Source organism: Phaeoacremonium minimum (assembly GCF_000392275.1).
Source record: "Phaeoacremonium minimum UCRPA7 unplaced genomic scaffold PA7_03_scaffold_610, whole genome shotgun sequence".
Lineage (NCBI taxonomy): Eukaryota > Fungi > Ascomycota > Sordariomycetes > Togniniales > Togniniaceae > Phaeoacremonium > Phaeoacremonium minimum.
In genome coordinates, this window is record NW_006921512.1 from 800,632 (window position 1) to 822,678 (window position 22,047).

The following is a 22,047-nucleotide window of genomic DNA, read 5'->3' on the forward strand; positions in this document are numbered from 1 at the left end:
GTTCGCGCTTACAATTGTCTCTTTTGGCTCGTGCCTCCTCTAGCTTTGTTTTCAGGACATTTGACTGGCGAACTTCCGAAATAGTCATGATAAACTCGCAAGACAGGCAGTGTTCCAACTCTAGATCATCAGCTTGAGTGACGAGATGGCGGTACTCTGCGGCCTGAGAGAATGATTTGAATTTGTGTCCTAAGTGTTTGTCGCAGTTTCACAGGCCAGCTCTGATGCGTCAATGCATCAATACCCTGTTGATTAGGGAACCACGCGCCTGACATCTTAACACCTGGGATATGCTCTCTCGGTCAGTATCGAAATAATTGCCACTATAGAGAGTCGTAATTTGAGGTCTGCAAGCTTTCGGAGGACATACGTGTTCTGATTTTGCAATGTATCCACCGATCATGGACAAACTGATTCTGGTAGAGCTTGGTGGCAGGAGTTGAGGTAACGGGCAACACAGCAGAGAGAGATATGAATATTTAATATAGCATTTCATGTAAAGCACTCGCTTTACAATTCTGCCTTCTCTTTATGTAGAAGTGTACCAGCGGCGACAACTGCAAGCTGCTCCAACAGACCGAGACCCCAATCAGGTAGGAAGCCTTTCTTTCTCGCTACTGAACGGCAGGCTACAGCAGCCCTTTCCGCAATCATATGCTTATAATTATCAAAGCCTACTTTATCAAAGACATTCGAGCATGAGAGAATGGATTTCCATCAGAAGATGATCTAAAGTGGGTTTAGGCAGCGTTATCCAGAGCTGTACATGGGAACAACTGGGCATGATGGCACTGCGCCTACAAAGGTACTCAAACACTTGGAGATGCTTCATTGTTCTCAAGGCGAACATTGTGTAGGGTTATGTGTATGACCCTCTCAGGAATCAGATGCTTTGTACCTTAGCTGCAGTATACAAGATTGGGGAACACACCTCGTTTGGAGCACGGATCACTTTCTAGAAGCAGCATCGACTGCACACGGTTGCGGCTTCATCCGCTATCAAGAATGGACAGTTGATTATTAGATGGCGGAAGATCTGCAAAGCCGCGAAGCGTGTCCCTGCTAGACGCCAAAACCTTGCGCGAAGTCCCTTCTCGTTTCGCCAGAGAAACAGGGCAACGAAGACAGACTAAAAAGCGATTGACTCCGACGACAGAAAGGGAAGAATTCAAGACGATCATTTGTTTCAACTGAGATAGATCATATGTTGAAGAAGTTAGAAATATCATGCAGGAATGGCCAATGTGTGATAGATAACGGCGCCGAAAACAGCGTGTCTACAGACCATCAGTGGTCACGAGATTCACTTACATATCCAGCTGTGTGTTTCTGTCTACCCCAGGTTTCACCCAGAGCTTGAAGAATGGGGCGCGAACGGATGTTAGAACCGTTAGCGGCCATGATAAGGCTTACGAGAAGCGGCTCCCTTACCCGGTGCCTTGTTTCTTTCGTGTGTTGTGTTGTAGCCTTGATGTGTGGCTGTCATTATTGTTCTGGTGCGTGTAAGTACCCAAGCCGCATCATTAATATGTAGAGCGACTTGCCGAGATGCCACAGGAGCAAAGACTCCGGGACCAAAACACTGGGACCGCTGCCTTGGAAATGACAAGAATGCGCTGTAAGCAAGCTGTGGCTGGTAACGTCAGGCTTGGATGCTGGAGCCAATGGCATGGCAACGAGGACAGCATTCCAGGCGGCAGATCTGCAGCCTCAGGGGCCAGTAGCGGGCATCTAGCGAGGACGTTCGCGGCCTGTCTCGCCTGTCTCGCCCGTCTGGGCTTCTGTGGTGGGCAGCGGTGTCATCCACACGCAAAACATACGCTATTACCCCGCGGGCACAGCGTCATCCATCGACGATCGCCGGAAGCGTTTTAGTTGCCGCTTTGGAGAGTCGCCTGCGTGCATTTGCCTTTTGGCGGGCGTGTCGCGTGGCCTTCATAGTAGAGATGCTAATAAGGATGCTACCTTAACTAGGTAGGACATTTGCTAAGCAAGCCCGGCTAAAGTACATTTAGTATGGTTTGCTGACCAAAAAGATACCTTGGACCAAAGCCTTGACGTCATCGTGCGAAGGACGGACGCAATGGGCCACAGTGACGATGGGAGGCGGAAGGAGCGACACACACCAAATGCAGCCAACCTGGAACTCTCTGCCTCTGCACTGAGTCGTTGATCCTGTCGTTATAAAGCCACAGTACAAATACCCGTCTAGACCCTCCTCTCTCAAACCTTCGTAGAAAGAGGAGCTACACCCGAGACACTCATTTTACTCGTCTACTCAAACACACTCAACAACACACCACTTACAGCTTCTACAAGCACAAACAAACCAAGCTCATCTAAAAATGGCCGTCACTACCGCAGTCGAGGATCTCTTCAAGAGCTTCTACGAGCTCTTCGCCTCCATCTTCAACACCATCTACAATGTGCTACACGCCTTCGTCGCAACCATCGTGAACTTCTTTGTCGGCATTCTGAACCTCGTCCGCGACGTCCTGTCCGGTGTTGTTGACATTGCTGGCGGGCTCGGCAAGTTCGTCGCTGGTAAGTGCCCCCTCGACCATGTCATCACTTTTACACCGTACGAGATAAGCTGACATCTATGCTCTCCAGGAAACATCGTCCTCATCGGCATAGTTGCGGCGGGCGGCTACCTGTTCGTGCGCTACCAGGCCCAGCAGGGCAAGCCCGTCAAGGCTCAGGTCAAGAAGACCAACTAGACCATGGCCGTGACGGTGACGATGAAATCAGAAGCATGGATAGGAATAGCAGGGAAGGAAACCTAGGAGTTACGGCAGGATTGTGAGGGACATACCACTATGCACTTTGCTTTCGACTTAGATAGTCATCACAATACCCCTGGGGATGAAAGAAGTGATTACCCTCGTTCACACGAAAATGACACGCAAATTGCCTGCATTGTGAAGGTCGAGATTCTGTTTTATTTGATTGTCATGTTATTTGATCGGTTACGTGGAAGACCGCTGCCAGAAGTCGCGCCACATCTCCTTGAAGCCATAATTTGGCACCTTGGAGTCGTAGATCTTGGACGTCTTGCTCTCCCTGGCAAATCTGTCCAGAATGCTGCCCTGGCCATGGCCAATAGGATCAATCAACGACTTTTGCGGTCGCGTTGCGCGTTCCTTGATCTCCCGGGCCAATTGGGGCGCCACGTCCGCGAAGCAAGCCTTGAGCTCGCGGTCGAGAGAGAAGTACGGCTTCTTCGCCAGCTCGGGGGCCATCAGGTTGTATGACCTCGTGAGAGCGTTCATGTTGTTGATCGCCAACTCCATGTATGATCGCTCAACCGCCTCCCATTCTGGATCTCGAAATGGTTCGGTGAAGCTGATATCGGGTTCGGCTGCGGCAGATGTTGTTGTCGCCGGAGCGGGTGGTTCAGGCAGTGCCTCTTGCCGTATAGCCACCATGACCACATCATCCGTTGTGTTCGTAGGCACAGCAATCTGGTCGACGTTCCGTCGCCGCGGGTTGTGCACCTCTTCTGCCCTGGCGTACTCGTTTGCCCTGCGCATCTGCTCCTCCAACGAGCCTCCGCGGCTGGAGATGGTTCTGCAAGCATGCCTCCTCCAGTCATTCCGTAGTCTCGCCCGGAATACCGTAGCCGCTTTCACGAGCTCCTGCTGCTTCTCAATCCACGGCGGCACAATGTCCTGCCTCTTTATCATCTTGTTCATGATGTATTCTGTCGTATCTATGAACGGATTGTCCGCTCTCGCATCCCGCTCTACACCTTTCCCTCTCGGTATATTCTTGAACTGCCCTCGAGCAATGGCGTCCTCTATCCTTTCGTTCGCCAGCGCCGCCAGTCCGGATATCGTGTTTGGCAAAGCTCTCGCAGCAGGCGTGAACCGGTCTCGAAGCTCCTTCTTCATCGCCTCACGCTCCTCGTCCGTCAAGCCCCGCGTGTCCTTCATCCCCATGCCCGAGTACACGGCCGCCTTGTCCCGCGCGCTCGCCACCTTCCGCCCGGGACTGACAACTGGCTCCCGCCGTAGCCGCATATCGACAGGCACCGGCTGCGGTATGTTCGGCTTGCCGCGCAGGCCCGGCCGCAGCGGCTTGTGCGCGTCGTCCAGCATGCGCAGCACGGCGTCCGACTGCGTCTCCTCGCCCGTCCACGGCTGGGACGCCGCCATCGCGCGCGTGCCCTCGCCGGCGCTCGCGGGGAACTTGGATGTCAGGCCGGCCTCGCGCAGGGCGCCGGCATTGTCTTCGCGGAAGCGCGCGTCTGCGATCTTGTCGAGCAGGCGGCTCTTCAGCTCGTCGCTGAAGCCGGCGTCCTCGACCGCGCGGCGGCCCGCTCGGCCTCCTGTGAGGAGGGCTTCTTCGGTCGCTTCTTCGAGGCGGCGGGCCATGGGGCCAGGCTCGGGGTTGGAAGCTTGTGGTGTGGGTTCCGAGGCATCTTCAGTCGCCGGCGAGGCGGGCTTTTGAGCTTGGACATCGTTGGAGGAGCTCTTCCCGCTGCTTTCATGGAAGGTTCGGAGGGCTGTTCGGGATGGCCAACTCTGAAGCCGTTGTCGGATGACTTTAGAGCAGCTTCGGCAGAGATACGGCGTAGCTACCATTGCGAATGATGCAGGCGCCGATGCGAATGGGCATCATTCCTTGGAAATACCAATTCAATGGCACTCTGAGAGCATGTCTCGATGGTGAGTAATGTCGATAAGCTCTTTGCCACTCTGCTAAAGTCTGGAAGATCGGCGTTTAGATACCATCACTAACCCCGCTGGTACCTGAGCTCGCTGAGGTACCCAGGTATCTCGACAGCCCCATGAAGGCAGATGTCAATGAATGTTCACAGTTATAATCAAATTGTTTTATCAATCCATGCTGTACGTGCCAGGTACAGTGAAGCTGGGAGTAAGATAGCATAAAATATCACACGCCCACTTTGAGTATATTGTTCACGAGGTAAGCTACTTAGTTGCAGCCTAGCTGCAACCCTTGTTTATTTGGGCAAAGCCGACTCGCAAATCAATCTTTCTGCTATATCAAGACAAGTCCGAAGTGTGCGTTGGCTTAAATGTACATTCCTTTAGGAATGGGATCAATAGTTTCAGTCTCACGAACCAAAAGTGTGTGGTATTTAAAAGAAGGAAAGGCCCAAAAAAGGAGCTGTATCATATCACCATTGAGGACCAGGCTGTCTAATGGCCGGAAGGTAGACATGATCCCTTGTGTTCACTTCATGATCAGTATCAATTTATAAACTTATGGGTGTGCTATGAACTAAGAGTTGTTCAATTTCCTGAGCTTGACGAAGCATTGTCTCGGAAATGTTGTTAGCATGTCCACGCCATCATATGAGCTCAACTCTGGCGCACACTGCTCGAACTCAAAGTTCCAGACCAACAGTACAACAACAATGCGTAGTTCCAAATATGCTAGTCGCCTTCCAAAGCACCCTCTAGGTCCAGCGCCAAATGGAAGTGACGGGCCGGCATGGAGATTGAATGAGACTCGCCGAAATTCTCCATCTCCTGCTCCGTCTTGATTGGGCGTCAGCCACCGCTGTGGCTCAAAGGCTGCTGTGTCTTCCGGATCCCAGTCATGCACGCGATCTTTCGATGCCTTGCTACTTGTAGATCGGACAAATTCGGGTACGGGAACTATAGGCCGAGAGATCGAGGGTCCACCGGTATACATGAGGACATTAGTTCCTTTTGGAATAGGATGGCCGAGGATAGTAGTGTCTGCCGTCGACTGGCGAGTTAAAATAGCAAGTGTGTTAGAATGACGAAGAGACTCCTCGAGAAAGGCATCGAGATAAGGTGCCGTCGTACTTGTAATTTCTGTCACACTTGGTATGCGTTTCTCAACGAATGCCACGGCGAAAGCTTCGTGGAGCTGCCGCCGTAAACATAGCTGAGCCGAGTGATGATCCGCCAGGAACTTCATGATCCATGCTAAAGTCGTAGAGGTAGTCTCATGGCCTGCCAAAATATAACCGAAAAGCTAAGGATAGAATTAGAGTTATCGACACTCTCATGAGTACTTCCACATACCTCGTCCCTCATTCGAGGAGTCTGGAACTCGGGTGTTCGACCTGCTTTGTCGGCCGCCGCAACTTCACGCAAGATCATGTGATCCATTGCACATTTGGCATCTCTATCATGTCTGCTTCTCAACAATCTTGTGGCTGCCTCGTTGATATGTTTGCTGAGGAACTTCTCCTTCAGCTTGAAATCCTTCCTCCACTTGGTTTTCCTCAGCACCCAGTGATGAACCTCGGGTATAGGCGATGTCAAGGTCACCTGCAAGGTCTGTGTGACTTTCATCAAAGCCTTGACTTCTAGTGATGGCGCACAACGTTGGAAATTGATTGGTTCATCCACTCCTATAGGCGGTATGAAGTCCGTTTGTTTCAATAATTCGTCTCGCTGAGCTTGTATGATGCTGTGTTCTCGACTCAATGCAAAAGAAACAGCTAGAATAATATCCATGGCGGCAGCGTGAATGTCTTCGAACGCAGAGAAAGGCCGCCCTTGGGCGAGATCTGCCTTAACCGTCCACAACTCAACAAGATCCAGAGTTGTAGAGTATATTGATGGAGCAGAAACCTGGTCGACATTAATTTCAAGTCAGTAGTGGACGTCTGTGGTTTCTCACCTCGCTTAGAAAGCTAGGCGACATCAAATCCTTGACGAGTTCTTTGTTTGCTTTGAACCTCGAATCGATAGAGCGCATCGAGATATGGTGGTCTGGGATAATAGGCCCAAAGTACTTGGTCGTCATCATACCGCGGTCTATCTCTTTCGTTCGATGGGTAATGATGTCTTGAATTTCCCAGTAGTCGACGATCATCACTAACGGAGGCCCAAACGGCACAGGGAAAAATTGAAAGATCGGCGATTTATGTCGATAACCCAACTCTCCAAACCAAGGTCGAAAACCTTTGCCCTCTCTGAGAACTTTGATCATCTCAGGTATGTCTCCAAGGATGCTCGACGCCGCTGCTTTGTTATATGGTATACCCGGCAACGGTCTGGGCAGAGCGAGACGGTAGACAAGATAGAACACGCCCGCGAAGACGGTGCTGACCAGAGCCTTTGGCCACGAGCCCTGCAATGGCAGTGAGAGTGTTTCCCATATTGCAGAGGCCATTTTCGTCTCAAGATCACGCAAGTTTATCCTGGACTGTTTAGATCGAGGGGAAAGATTTTTGCACGAGCTCTCTGCGCTGGGTGAGCCAATGCTGATTGTGGCTGCTCACATCTGGCAGTTATGAAATCATAGCGGCCATGTCAATATCTTGAAAGAATTGACTGTCTACTCGTGTATAGTTGTGACAGAATGTCAAAGCCGGCGACTGACGATGGCGCAAAGGCCATAAATTGTTTCGTGTCCCAGCATGATTGCGGCGGCACAGTCCGTTATCCACCTCCATCGCAACCATAGCGAGCCAAGCTTGTCTGGCACCTGTTCCAGGGCATTGATTTTGCGACCCACAACGGCAACCAGACAGGTAGCCACTGTGGCCTCGGCCTTATCGTGACAGGCGACCTTCACTAGTATTCAGGAATCTCAAGAAAGCGTCGAGATATGGTCTTCTCGAGCCAGTCATGTTTACGTAATTGCTTTCAGCATTTTGATACATGATCTGCCGTGCAGTAAGCACTTTTAAGTCATCCAAATAAGCGCACTCCAACATATTATATCATTCATGTGGCCTCTGCAGGTAATCCTTATCCGAATTACCGACTGCCGACAGTATAGGGACCTGAAGCCCCTCACCAATCATGCGATCTCAATTCAAATATCTGCCTAGAATTTCCGGTAACAAGTCCCAATCTCAAGGTCGCTTGAATGACTAAGGTCCAGGAGTGTGATATGGCGACCACGAGTATACCAGAAAACTATTCTTCCCTACCATGGAGGCAAATCAAGGTCTTGAACCATCCGCCTGGTGCTAAAGCCGCGACAAAAGTCATAATCCTGACCATCAACCGCCCTGAAAAAAGCAATGCATTCACGGAAGAAATTGAAAATGACATGATCAAAGCTTTCAATCTTTTCGATGTCGATGATCGCGTGAAAGCGATTGTTGTCACGGGCTCTGGTAAAACGTTTTGTGCCGGCGCTGACTTAGACATCGGGCTTGAAAGAACGCCAGGAGAGAACAGCAAGGATCATCGAGATGGGTATGCAAGATCAAGTGACACTTCTCGTAGACTTTTCATCGATGTTTTGAGGATCAACTGAAGCCCATTTCTAGCGGTGGTCGACTGTCGTTAGCTATACACAGGTGCCGGAAACCTGTCATCGCCGCCATTCAAGGCTCAGCAGTCGGAGTATTCATATCTAATGGTTCTCATTATAAAATGGAAGGAGCTGAAACTTATACAGGTTGGCATAACTATGACGCTGCCAATGTCTATCCGTATTGCTTCTGCCACAGCTAAGATCGGCTTCGTCTTCGCCCAGCGGGGCGTTGTTATGGAGGCTTGCTCGAGCTTCTTCTTGCCTCGGCTGATTGGATTCTCTCGTGCTTTGTTGGTTTCCGCTACTTCTTCTGCATCACAAAATAATAAATACTCATTGTATCTCAAGGTACATGACGACGACGGGATCTGTCATATCTGCAACGTCACCAATCATACGGGACCTCTTTGCTGAGGTTTTGCCTTCTCCCGAGCAAGTGCTTCCCCGAGCACTGGAACTCGCGACGCAGATTGCAGAAAACACTTCGACAGTCAGCACGTACTTGATGAAAGAAATGATGTGGCGAAATCCGGGATCCGCTGAAGGAACTCACCTGTTAGACTCGGAGATCATGTTCCAGCTGTATGATAAAGCCGACAAGGAGGAAGGCATCAAGTCCTTTCTAGAAAAGAGACCGGCCAGATTTATTGGAAGCGTCAACGCAGACTTACCTGAATGTGTCCCATGGTGGCAACCACTTGATGTGGGAAAACGGAAAAAGAATTCTGCAATGTCCAAAATTTGACCTTCAGGGTGCCAAGCAATGGACGATATTCTACTAACCTGGCAACTTGACTACGTCCCGGCTACAAATGGCTTGGTACAGTGCTATTTCTAGTGCATGAAGACGAAATCTCCGCTTTAGCAACACCTGTTGATGAAGAGACCACAAACGCCACATCAACCTTGATGGGCATTTTAGAACTGCTAGATCAGATGCCAAGATGATCCGAAGAAATCGCTCGTCTGAGTTGGGCTAGGTGTGGCCAATGAGCTCAACAAGACAGTCTTAGGTCTACAAATGACAGCAAGGTATGGATTTTCGAATAACTGGTCTTTAGAAACAGAATATCTCGGCTTCTAAATTGGATGTTTACTGTTTTCCAGCGGACTTTATATTCAGTGTCGATTGAGGCTCGGATATCAAGTTCACTTCTATTATTAGCCCAAAAAAGGGTGATCAGAGCACAAAGCCATACGAATATCACAGTACAGCTCTCCTCGATATCTGAAACGGACTTTTGTCGCGTAGCAAAATTAGCTGTTGCGAGGTTATGTGATAAAACGATATTTACTACTGCATCACGCGAGATGGCAATTGTGGCTATCAAGGTTCCCTCGCTAACTGTGATATCAGTGCAAGTACTTTACTAGGCGCGTGCGTGACTATATAAATGCCCTTGCCCTCATATTGCAGGGTCAATGTTTGACTGCTTTATATAGTCGAAAATACGAACGCATGATATTTGATATAAAGTGGCGACATGTTGATGTTGCGAGCCTTGCCAAGACTGGCCATCTTTGGGCTGGTTACTATGTTCTATGAGTCTGTTCACGCGCATGTCGCCTATTTGGATCACGGATACCACAACTCTCTCACCAATGCATGGGAATTTCCAGACGATGTGGACACACGGTTTCTCATGATTAACTTCGACTGCCCCTCAGAGGCTTCCTACATGAAAGTGGTAACCAACGGTACTACTCTTGGTGTTGGAGTCGGCATCCCTAACATCACGGCAATCACCGACTATCGACCTTCACTCTGGGTGATTGGAAAAAATCTCACCATCCCGGACTCATATCAAACAGATGCGGCCAGGGAACAAACAGGCATTGGGGCGGGTGATACCTTTCAGCCTGTCATTCCTCGCGGTTTCACAGCCATCGAAATTTCGACTGAGGGCACAAGCAGCATCCACCCGTTTGCTGAAGATGGAGGCGAAATTTCAGGTTTTAACATTCTTGGATCTCGTATTACACTCTCTGCTCCGGGAGAAGTGTTCTTGGTTTTGCAGCCAAAGGAGAACCGGCGCGCAAGGGCTTACGTTGCTGTCGGAACTCATGAGACAGCGGTGGCTCAACCAGGCTCCGCATCAGACATTGAGATGCGAGCATGGTTCTCTGAGAGTGCTACCCCTCGGATAGGAGAACGATGCGTTCCCTGGTCGGGTTGATCACCTTTCAGTCGAACTCACAAACAAGCATAGCAAATCGGATGGTCTTTACCCGATCAAAAGAGAGTAATAGAAGCTAATTACCTATGATTTCAACATGTCCTAAATTGTCCTTGATGGATGTGCACCAATCTCAAGGCTGTACGACTTTCCAGTTTCTGGAATGGGTGTATCGTTTGAGTGAAACAAGTGTGGCCAGAAGTTAAGCTACAGTCCAACCCATGTCTGTAGGGACTAATGCGCCATTTATGGTACTCATTCCATCGGAGCAAAGGACCGTGATTGTCTTGGCCACCTGCTCGAGCGGTGACCATCCAACGTGCCAACAATTACTTTCAGGGTTGAGCGGCTCCCCTATAGCACTTCTCGATGTCGCGCTTGCTGTACAATAAGTCAATAATTTTCTGACATCAGTCCATCAGTGCTGCTTCAGATGATGAACTTACCTAAGGCAAGGCCTTCTGAATGTAACTGTGATACATCGTGTGAAGATCGGGCCATGTTGGTCATCATCGGCCCCGGCATGATGGCAATGCAGCGGATGCCCTTAGGCCCATAGAAAGCCGCAGTGCTCCTAGTCAGACCGGCAAGGCCGTGCTTGGACGCTGTGTATGCCACACCTAGGGAGTTCTACTGCTTAGCTGTGTTGTGCCGGTGTGCTACTGTACGAGAGGTCTTACCAGCTCGACCACCGAAACTCCCTGCTGCGCTTATAACATTTAAGATGATGCCTCGCTGATCACCTATCAACTCTTGTTTCAGAAACTGCTTGATTGCATGTTGACTCGTCACAAATGGTCCTGTCATGTTCACCAGGATGTTACGATCCCACATCTCGCGTGGACAGTCTCCTGTAGGATCCAGCCGGTCGTTGACCGCAGCATTATTTATGAGAACATCTAGCCGACCAAATTTCTCAACAATGTCTGCGATGAGCTTTTGCACCTCGGCCTCGTCGGCACTATTGCATTTGTACGGCAGAACGCGAGAACGGTCGCTCTCTTCTATCTCGTCCGGCAGAGCAGAGAGAAGGGAATCTTGAACGTCAGTGGCAACTACATTGGCACCCTCGGCTAGAAAGTTCTTGACAACGGCGAGTCCAAGACTCCCCGCACCTCCAGTCACGATCACAGTTTTGTTGTGGTGGGTTCCTGGCATTTTCAAATGTTGCCAGTGATAAAATTGTGTTGAGTTCCTGCTGAAGTCCTCGGACAGGTGATCGCTGTGATTCTTGTGGGATCCAACTTGAACCAAACTTTGACACTACTTTGATAATATTCCGGTATTGTACAAGTATTTTCCGGCCTCATTCTTTGCCGGCAGCGATGGTATGATGATGCTTTATATGTGCCTTTGGATACGGATACGAGACTGAGACCGACCACAGACTACAACTTCCCCGCATCTGAAGTCTTGTTCGTCTATCAAGTATTGTAGTGATTAAGTACATGTTCACATCACTGCCATGGGTTCCAGTAATTGGCTTCATCGCACGCGAAGGGGTGTCGCCGTAGTACGGGGTGTTGGTGACTCCGACGAGGACGGTGTGATGCTGACATGTTGCAGTAGGAGGGCACTTAAACGTTTGGCGCAGACCTGAACTGGTGAGTCGGTAATAGTATTGGGTCGGACATATGTTGAGATTTGTTCTAAGTTGCCCCAAAACTTTGGCCTAGAAAGTCACAACCCAACTGAGACGTAATATGCTTAATTGCTAGGATGTACGCTGAGATGAGTATTCAACCATCAGCGGGTATCCCTTATTGAAAAGACCATACCCCTTATCATGAAAGCCGTTCATTAAGCCCATCACTGATCGTCATTATAGTTACATGGCACAGAAAGTTGCTCATATATGCCAGAAATTGAGAAAAACCACCGAAAAGCTCTCGTCAAGGACCCTCTGCTATGCCAAACCATAATGCCAACAGGTCTCCACCCAAGGGGTTATATACTAATGTACCATGAGTTGCAACAAAAGACATTTAGCGCCATGACATACAGCCACTGACCAAGTTCTACTCTACCTTCACACAGTCTCTGACCAGATTGGCAAGAAAATGAACAACAAAACGCCCAGACTAGCAAATACCGCACCGCCAATCAAGCTCTGTACAACGATCTTTCGTTGCAGCATGCGCAGATGGGCATCCTGAACCTTCCACTTGCGATCGAATATCATCAAGCGCGAGAAGAACTTCATGATACCAGAGCGCTGAGAGAGCAAAGAGGCGCTGTCGTCGAAACGCTCCCACGGCAACGGCTGGCGGCGAGAGAAGAGAAGAAGAAAGAAGCAGCTACCGCGAAGACCAGAGAGAATGAGCGATATACCCAGCCACCACATCGGCCACGCAGCGAAGGTATCCCAGCGGCTGTGAGCACCCATATGCGGAGTGAAGGCGCGAAGCAAGACGCACATGAAAGCAGCGACTGTGAGAACGATGCCGAGACCAGTTGCCATGCAGATCGTCTCGAAAGTCCCGTTAGAGACACCAAGACGGACGAAGTTACGATGTGAGCAGTTACGTAGAAGCAGGTATACATGCTCGGCAACCGGACGGAGGTGGATGGGGTCACAAGACGTTTGTAGCTCGATGAGGGCCTGTTGTCGCATGGCAGGAGGGATGTTAAGCTCCTTCTCTGACCCGGGTAGTAGGAATGCTTTGGTAATAGCATTGATTTCTGCACGATTACCAGTACCGGTAGTGCTCAGGGGAAGCGAAGCCGTGGTATCGTGACTAGTACTGGTAAGAGTCTGCTGTGACGATTTGGATAGTTTGCCAAGTTTCGGTGAGCATTTTCCAGTTGCGCATGGCACGTCAGGACTGATGAGCTGAGTGATCCGCTCAAGTGTGTCATTCGCTATGTCTAGTGTTAATATGAAGGCCTTTGGAGCTCCCACTTTTGAATACGGATGACACACCTATTTCCGGGTCGCAGGAGAAGTCAGGGACCTCGACGGTTGAGAGTCTACCACGATGCTTTTCATCTGAAATGGTGCTTCCTGGGGCGCTGTGGAGGGAGCCATCATCCTTGTGGCCTGCTGTTTTCGTGTAGCTGGCCTCATAGTTCTTGTACCTATATCTTTGTGAAAGGGTGTCAAGGCCTAGATGTTGGTAAACTCACCATATATAGAACTCCAGATTCTCGGGAGAGAACTCGATATACTTCAAATACATGTAGAAATCGTATAGCGACATCGGGCTGCCTACAGCACGATTTAGTCAGTACCGAACAATTGCATTCGTCGCGGCGAAGCATACATGTCTTGTTCTCCAGAACCCTTTCCAGTCTTAGTCGGGAGGGGATAGCACTCTTGCCGCGACCATCGGGACTGATTGGTCTCCTCCCGGTGCCGACGAGAGTGGAATACTCTTTGATGTCTCTGTACTCTGGCTTCTTGTACCAGATGAGGAAGGAGGGTAGACGCATGTTGATGGTTTTGAAGTTGCAAATCTAGAACAAGACTGACTTGGGGTGTTCAGAAATGGGGCAGTCTAAAAGCTACTTATCTCCCGTCTGGACTACGACGTTTGAGAGCGGAAAGCGGACGGACAATGTGGAATAGTGTACTTCGGCCACGCGAGATGCTTATATGGTCAAAGACAGCCCTACCCTCCATCAATGTCCCCGCTTGCAAGAGCGGGCACCGAAAGACCGGGCGTGCAGCAAAGACGTGCACTAGCTGGACTTCACGGACACGCTATGGCCGTAGGGTAACTGGACTGGGGTGGTCGATGGGAGGAAGGGATGAAAGATTGTCAACACCACATGTAACAGTGCGGGATTTGCCCTGCAGCCCGCCAAATGAAGAGCAAGCCACGGCAATCAATTCATTTAGGTGTCACAGTCCAGTGGCGGCTTGCAGAAAGTGTAAGTGCACCTTCCCAGTCTGCTGGAAACATGGCGGCAAGGACTGGGGTCTATCGATGATGCCTTCTCGGCTTTGCATTGTCAATGAGAGGGATTTCATGCCTTCCACGTGGCCCCGGTGGGTGGGCGAGGCCTGCGAGACCATCACAGGTGGACGGGCATAAACAATGAGGCGCTCAATAGCTGCTTGGGGGTTTCCGAATCTGTTCTGAGCTGACATGACGTGCCCTACGTGCCTGCATCCATGACCACCCACTCAAGGAGGGTACTCTGGTACACAGTCCGATCATGCAGGAACCTGCATGGACTCGGATCCGTGGCCCTTGGAGTGGATGTCTGTGTGTCGTTGCTGGCACGCCTGGTAACCTCACGTCGATCAATGATCTGCGAAGATCTGCGCTGGGACCCCCTGTCCCTCCGGGCTTGGACCCATGCCAAAGCCGAGCACTGCAGAAGGTGACGGCCCAAGAAACCTGCCCATAACGTGTCTTCACGAGTTAAAATCCAGGCGCCGTGGCTGAAATGGCGGCCGAGAAACGGTATTACAGTGGACGCACACGGAAGTCAGATTGAGCGTGCCGTTGTCCAGGCTGTCAGGAGCGGAGGAAAGCAATCTGAAGAGTCGACCCAGCCGTTGACCTTTGCTTTTTTGGAAGCTGTCTCTTTTTGTCCTGCAACTAAATTATGTATCTAAACTCCCAACGCTGGTACAGCAGACGGCTTTGCGCACCGACTGTAGGCTAGGCATCTTAAGTGTCCTGATTCGTTAATCTGGGCAATTCCAATCCCACTGCATCAGCGCCAGTGTGCTTTCCAGGTGAGGGGATGAGGAGATCGCCCACTTAGATACCCATGGTAGGGGACCGCGGCGGTGTCGCCCCCTGGAAGGAGGCAAGCGGCTCAACACGTCAAGCTTGATCGGTCTCTTAGATTGTCATGGGATGGTACGCTAATGTCCACCGAGGACTGGTGACAATGACCATTTCCAGCCACCAAGCTCAATCGCATGCATCTTGGTTCGGCATACCAGTGATAAGCTGGATAAGATGAGGCCCTTGACCTGTCACAATCCGTTCCACATGTGGAAAACACGCTATCGGTTCTTGCAGCACGTCAACATGGTCCGCGTCTGTTTCTCAGCTCGTCCGTGTGAAGAGGCGCTGGCTACTAGGGCCGTGATTCGCTCAATACATCCGACCTTTACGCCGAGACAGCGTTTGTCCTTGCAATCCCCCTCCGTATCCTCGCCCGCCTTCAAATCCCCCCATGACGTTACATGTCTTTGTCCTTGTCTCCGATCGCGATCGTACTGGGACCCTGGGTGACTCCACCTCGAGAGGGTCTGGCGCGTGGAGTAGGCTCTGGGTCCGCACATGAGCCCCTGTACGTCAGCTACTTAGAGGCTGTATTTCAGCTGAGCGGGCTAGCAGAGGAGATACTTCATTTGAGATACCAAGTCCAGTTCACCTGCTATGGATCCGACTTGTCTGTGGGGTTTCGCATGCATCGACCACGGGCATCACGGTCACCGAAGGAACGGCTTTGCAAAACACACTTCGAAATGATTTGCTACATTCTTTCACGCGTTATCTATGCCGAGCCGTTGCCGGAGCCGTTGAGGGGTGACTTGCTCAAGCGGCCCTCTAACGTGTTTCCAGCACCACTTTAGAAAAAGCAATCATACTGGTGCCCCAAGAACGCCTAAGGCAGTATGACGGAGGAAATCCATCCCTTCAATCCACATCGGTTTAGAGAAATGGATACTTGGCGACAAGAACCAATCGGTTTCCTGGTGCGCCTCCCCGTTTTGACGACGGGAGGATTAGTACGCCGTTTATGTCGATCCAAGGGATGAAGTGACCAAGTTTTAACGTCTTTGGATTGAGTCGTGTCTTAGACAATATGTGGGGAGCGAGCGTTAACAGTCTACCTGGCTTCTATGCTTTACCATCTAACTTATCAACCGCCGTCTGTTGGACCTTTACCGACAGGCTCTTTGGACGCACAAACCAGAAGTTTCTCGTGTCCCATTCCTTCTCCGGGTGTTCGAGACAAAAGTCGAAGTCTCGTATCAGCCGCGGGATCAGTTTCGATATTTCTAGAAGGGCAATGTTCTTCCCGATGCATGATCTCGACCCTGCCCCGAACGGCAGATAGTAGGTATCCATCTGTCTCAATCGTTCTTTATTGCCAAGTTCCGCCTCAGTCTCAGCCTCGAGCCAGCGCTCGGGCCGAAAAGTATCTGCATCAGAGCCATATATCTCCTTGTTGTGATGTGCTACCCACGCATTGATCCCAATGACTGTCCCTTCGGGAAAGTATTGTCCAGAAATGGTGGCGCCGCCTTCAGGGACGAGGCGCCAGAGTGGAAGTCCACCTGCAGGGTGTAGCCGAAGGGCCTCCTTGACAATAGCTTGAAAATAGGGTAGGTCCTGACTCTCCTTGAACGGGATATTCTTTGCATGACATCCATGAGCTGTGAATCCATGTATCTCCTCTTTTAGTTTTGCCATCATTTGGGGGTTCTTCAGCAAGTAATACAGAACGGCGGAGAGACTTAGAGCTGTGGTATCGAACCCGGCCATAATGTTCGACAGGCCCACCATGAATACGTGATATTTAGTGTACTTCTCAGGATTCTGTTCGTTGAGGGAGAGCAGTCTGTTCAGAAAGTCCTCTTGAGACTCGTCCGTTTCCTTAAGCCCATTCGTGGCATTGGAACCTTGTCGAGACTGGAGTCTTTCGCCTATTTGCTGCTGCACAAACTTCGCTATTGTGACCCGACCTTTCGCGCCAGACCACGAGAATTTTGTTGCCAGAGTGAAGAGCCAGTCATGGAGCCCAGCATAGATGCCGGCCAATGTGCCATGCCATGTAATCTTGTCCACTTCATTGATAGTGCCGTCAATATCTTCGCCTTTATCGAGGAACCCAAACCGGCGGCCATAGGTAATGGATGAAATGACATCAAACGCGTAGCACTGGAACCAATGGGCCATGTCGATAGGCTTCGACGCTGCGACCATCTCGTTCAGCCTGCCGACGAAGATGTCGGCACACTCATCTGCAAGCGGCTCATATGAGACCACAGACGTCATGCTATATAAAGATTGAAACCGCTTGCGTGTGTCGGCATGACGCTTGATGTTCCTGTCGGAGAACAAGCTGTACTTGTCATCACCCGGAGGCTGCCAAGCGTAATACCAGTCGCCCTTGGGGAACTTGCTTCCAGCCCCGTACACCATCTTGACTGCGTTGAGATCATCAATGCTGTAGTGGCGTGGGGCGAGCCGAACGACCGGGCCGTACTTGCGGTGAAGCGCAATGTCATCGTGGTGAAAATGACCTTGGCGGACGCGGTTGAACCACCACAACTTGCCAAATCTCGCCGCAAGCGGCCCTGGAATTCGTCGTAGTGGCGACAAGAAATCTTGCAAGGCGGGGAGGAAGATGCGGAGCAAGATACCCGCGACGCAGGTGAAACCCAGTATAGAAATATGCATGGCGACGCCGGTTCTTGGTGTTTAGAAGCGATTAAACATCCACGTTGGCCGTCTTTTCTGTTCAAAGAGATAGGAGGTTGTAAAGGTTCTGAACTACTGATTTCGGAGGAAACATACTACGTCACTCAGCGAATATGAAATCAAAGCGAGCCGTCGTTCCGAAGTAGTCGGTGAGTTGCATTTGCTTTACCCCACATTGCAACTTCTCCGCTCCTGCCCGTGATAACTTGTTGTCGGGGAACAGCTTTGACACTTTTCGACCTAATCCGGCAATAAAGCGGCCAAAGTCAAATCAGAAAGAGACCCCTTTTTGGGTTCTGTCGGCAATTGACTGTACGGATCAATCTTTGCGTGGTTGCGGAACAAAATATTGCCAACGCTACTCAAGCAACGGCAGTTGCAAGCCAAAAATTCTCGCTTTACTATCAAATTTTCCAAGATATTCAATATTTGTCCTCCGTTTTACTCTTTCCCAGCAATAATGAATCCCATATCAAATGACCCGGACCTGGCGTGCCGTACCTTGCTAGAAAAATCAGTGATTGGTTGCCCTTCGTACGCTGTCCCGAATATAGACTCTAGGCCGTAACGACCACCGAGAGAACATGATATGCGCTCTAAGACTAACATTACATATTCTTCTGACTACAAACATTGAGTGTTCTAGCACGGGAACTATAAGGAAGGCCCCTGTGTAAGAGGGCGAACGGAGACAAATGAAGCGCTTTCCGAGTCAATGAGTACGGCTTCGTTGTCCTAGCTTGTTTGTCTTTTGTAACAAGTCTCTAGCCGATCTCGGTAGGGAAATAGTAGTTGATATCTTGACCTCAGTTCTCGGTAGCCTTTTCCGCTGCCATCTTCTCCAGAAGTTCCTTAGCCTTGGTCCTAAACAGCAGACTCTCTGTTGGGTCAACATACTGCACGATCTTCGTGATCTGTGTGCCATCGTCATTAAAATCCAAGAAATAAGCGAATTCCATCTCATGCTTTTCTCCGTCAATGAATTGTCCATAGCCTACAGTCCTCGCCGCTGCCCTTTTTCTTTCTGGATCAATAGTCAAATTGAAGATCTTAGTCGACTTTACAGCCCAGATAGACATCTGCTTCTCGTATTTCACCTGGTATTCAGCGTTGCTGTGCGGCGCTCCAGGGGCCAGATCAACGGCTTCTAAGAAAGCTCTGGAAGCGAGGAATCTTTTACAGTCAGGCGCTAGGTGAATTGAAACGTATTTTGCATTTTTCATCTTGCCTGCGGTTTCGTATTCTGAAACAAACTCCCTAGTTCTGTCTTCTATTGATTTGCTGATTGCCGAAAGTGACGATGACGCTGCCATTTGTTTTGGATTCTCGAGCTTTCTCTCTCGTAACAGTAGGTCAAACAAAATATCCTAAACGAAGTAGCTAAGTATTGCATTCTTCATCGAGAAGGGAGATGGACGCCGCACTCCTATTTATCTCATTCGATGAGGCAGCGACAGTCTGCTGGGTCTAGAGATCTACACGATGAACAGCACTGGTTGGTCGAAGGAGGGTCGTAGACGAACTCCATCATACTGCTTCTGGAAAGCTAGACGACAGGCACAGGTAATTGGTCAGATGTTAGACGCTGAAGGATTCTCAAGCTCCTTCTTATGCTGCTTTGATCATAGCGAGCGGCGTAGTCAAGCTGTATGTAGTTCTAATATAGCTGTATTGTCAAACCAATGTGCGATGTGCTGCTCCGGCAAAACTTTGCTCTAGAGGGTTCGTATTTTCGTTTTTCTTCTGTCTACCTGTAACATGATTACAAATGCTACCCGTGCTGTTCCGCACCATTTTCTTGGCTGAGTCGGTGACTTCACGTTTTAGGAGGCACAGGCGGCGGCGGCGATAATCCAGACAAAGGCCCATCCCGCTCAAGGTCATTCACCAATGATGACCAAGTATCTCTATCACGACTTTTTCTGAAACGACTCTCGCGAGGAGACAATCCCCACGAGTCAGACTGGGGTGAGGCTTGAGTAGTGAAGTTGACAGCGAAGCGTGGGGATAGAAGTGATTGCGGTAGCTGGCCGTTTTCTGCTGTCTCAATTGACAGCTTTGAATCATGAATCAAATCAACTTTATCAATGCTGCTCCTGCCAGCAGATTCAGCGCCACTCGTTGCGCGCTTGCGGGATCTGTTCGTGCGGAAAGAGCTGCGGGAATGAGTCAATGTTGAAGATAGTTTCTTGGACGCTAAAGAAGTATTGATGTCCCTCAAAAGCGATCTTAAGACAGGAATGCACTGGACCATAATCGTTCCGGTGATTTCAGACGAATACCTATTGTTCTTGTAAGTATAATACGGCCTGCGTATGAAGTCGGGAAATCGAGTCAATCTTACCACACCTGCGACAAGCCGTTACGCCCTGTTAGATGTCAGTGGGTGTTCACCGACATGGAGCAAGCAGAGCCACTTACATATATACCACTCATCCCTTCCATTGCCTTCATCCTTCCAGGCCACACGAACGGCTGCTACAATAGCAACACTTGATGGCCTTGTCAGTTTCTCTTTCACTTCATTGTATGTCGCAGAGATCTCACGTCATGCCAAGGCTCATTGTGACCCCAAGTCCTATCTTCTCTACCCTTTTCATGTCCAAAGGCTTTAATACCAGCCATGGAATGAAAGCAAACACAAAGTCCATGATAATGTTGTAGACTATCAGAAATTGTCAGCATGTGGTCATCATCATGGCCTTAAGATATCGGAACGTACTATTTCCACCTTCCTTGAAATCATCGCGGAAGTCCGCGCCAATGCAGAAGTCCAATCGGTACGAGTTCTGGTAGCTTTTCTCGTTACAGACTTTGGCCCACTGAAAGATCGCTTTTAATATCATCCATAGGTTCATCGTACCAATGCAGAACCACACCACCCATCGCAGCCAGTTCTTGGTCATGCGTAAGAGTGTTACTCCAAAAGCTGTTTTGGTCAAAGACTGCCCGATCAGGGTACCACAGGTCGTGATATTGATTAGTATATGCATCCTGTCGTCCCATTTCTGAGTTGAGTCTTTGAGCACGTAGCCCGTCGCAAATTCGTGGACAATGAGGCTGTCATTCACGAGAAGCACCATCTAGGCGGGTACGTTAGGCGGACTTCAGGTAAGCCGTTAAGTAGACTGTGATTCAAGTATAACTTACCCACGACAGGATGAGAACATAGTCGTCGTACCAAAGCCCATGACGTCTGGTGACCTTCACCCAAAGCCTAAGGGCCAAGAGGACTGTAGCGCCCGCGAATAAAGACCACAATCCGGCATTGAGTTCGGTATAGGGATTTACGAAGCCGTGCACTTCTGTTCCATTGTGATTCCGTCGGTCGAGAGCTATAGCCAAATCCATCTCAACGCAGCCTACTGGACGGTAGGTCAGGAAAATGAAGCGATGTCAATAAGCATTCAGGAGAAACCATGGCTTGGTGGGAACGAAGGCACAGAGCGGACGGTAGGGAAATAAAATGTATCGATCCAATGTTCTAATTGATGGGCCCAGGAGATCAACCCGCTCTGTCGATCAGAGGCGTGGCATCCTAGTTCTGTTTGAAAAACCGACCCTAGCAGGGTGGTAAAACGAAACCGTTTCATAATTATGTCGCGAGCGATATAGTGCCAAAGCGTCCGAACACCACTTAAAACACCCCACTCCGATCATCCTATTTATCGTCGCGTATGTTGTACAACACCTTTTGTAGCTGATTATACAATAGATGAGTTGCTTTCAGCCTCCTAATGTAATGCTTGATGACATTAGAGACGAGAGATAACAGCTCAGTTATCTTTCTGCACATGTATGGCCAAGCTAGGGACAGCTTGAACCAAGGGTGGACTAAGATGCAGCACAAATGGATCTGTGCGGTGGTTGTTTGCGGGGTTCGACAGAATCAATAGATCTCAAACTCCAGCCTCTTCTTGCACCAACCGAGCTGGCGAATGTAAATGTAGAATATATTCACCTGTTTTCTACAACAATACTCCATAATTATTGTCGCTCTCCCGAAATCTCTCGGTTAAATATGCGGCGTATACATTATTGGCTCATCTTCTTTCTCATCTCCTCGGCAAGCTGCCTCACTTCACCCAACGCCTCTGTTACAGCTGGCCTTGCGCACAGCCTTTCAAGCCAAGCCGTATACTTCTTCCATTCACTTGTGTCCACCTCCGGTGCCATAACTGCGAGCATATTGGTGAAATACATGATGAACATGAGATCGGCGTAGGTCACTCTGTCGCCTACCAGGTAGT

At 49.8% G+C, this 22,047-nt stretch overlaps 4 protein-coding genes across 4 annotated transcripts; 1 reads left to right on the forward strand and 3 right to left on the reverse strand.

Annotated features, from left to right (window-relative positions):
- Positions 1–2,345: 2,345 nt before the first annotated feature.
- Positions 2,346–2,720, forward strand: UCRPA7_8887 (hypothetical protein; the record flags this gene model as incomplete). Its single annotated transcript, XM_007921393.1, has 2 exons — positions 2,346–2,544; positions 2,614–2,720. 2 exons carry the CDS (start codon positions 2,346–2,348, stop codon positions 2,718–2,720), a joined length of 306 nt encoding a protein of 101 aa, XP_007919584.1.
- A 249-nt stretch (positions 2,721–2,969) lies between these two features.
- UCRPA7_8888 (hypothetical protein) lies at positions 2,970–4,376 on the reverse strand (the record flags this gene model as incomplete). The annotated part of the gene is made up of 1 exon (XM_007921394.1): positions 2,970–4,376. The coding sequence occupies one exon, from the start codon at positions 4,374–4,376 to the stop codon at positions 2,970–2,972; it is 1,407 nt and encodes a 468-aa protein (XP_007919585.1).
- An 8,053-nt stretch (positions 4,377–12,429) lies between these two features.
- Positions 12,430–13,832, reverse strand: UCRPA7_8889 (putative regulator of g protein; the record flags this gene model as incomplete). The annotated part of the gene is made up of 4 exons (XM_007921395.1): positions 12,430–13,262; positions 13,324–13,478; positions 13,527–13,608; positions 13,664–13,832. 4 exons carry the CDS (start codon positions 13,830–13,832, stop codon positions 12,430–12,432), a joined length of 1,239 nt encoding a protein of 412 aa, XP_007919586.1.
- A 2,378-nt stretch (positions 13,833–16,210) lies between these two features.
- On the reverse strand, positions 16,211–17,776 carry UCRPA7_8890 (putative cytochrome p450 pisatin protein; the record flags this gene model as incomplete). Its single annotated transcript, XM_007921396.1, has 1 exon — positions 16,211–17,776. One exon carries the CDS (start codon positions 17,774–17,776, stop codon positions 16,211–16,213), a length of 1,566 nt encoding a protein of 521 aa, XP_007919587.1.
- Between the last annotated feature and the right edge of the window lie 4,271 nt (positions 17,777–22,047).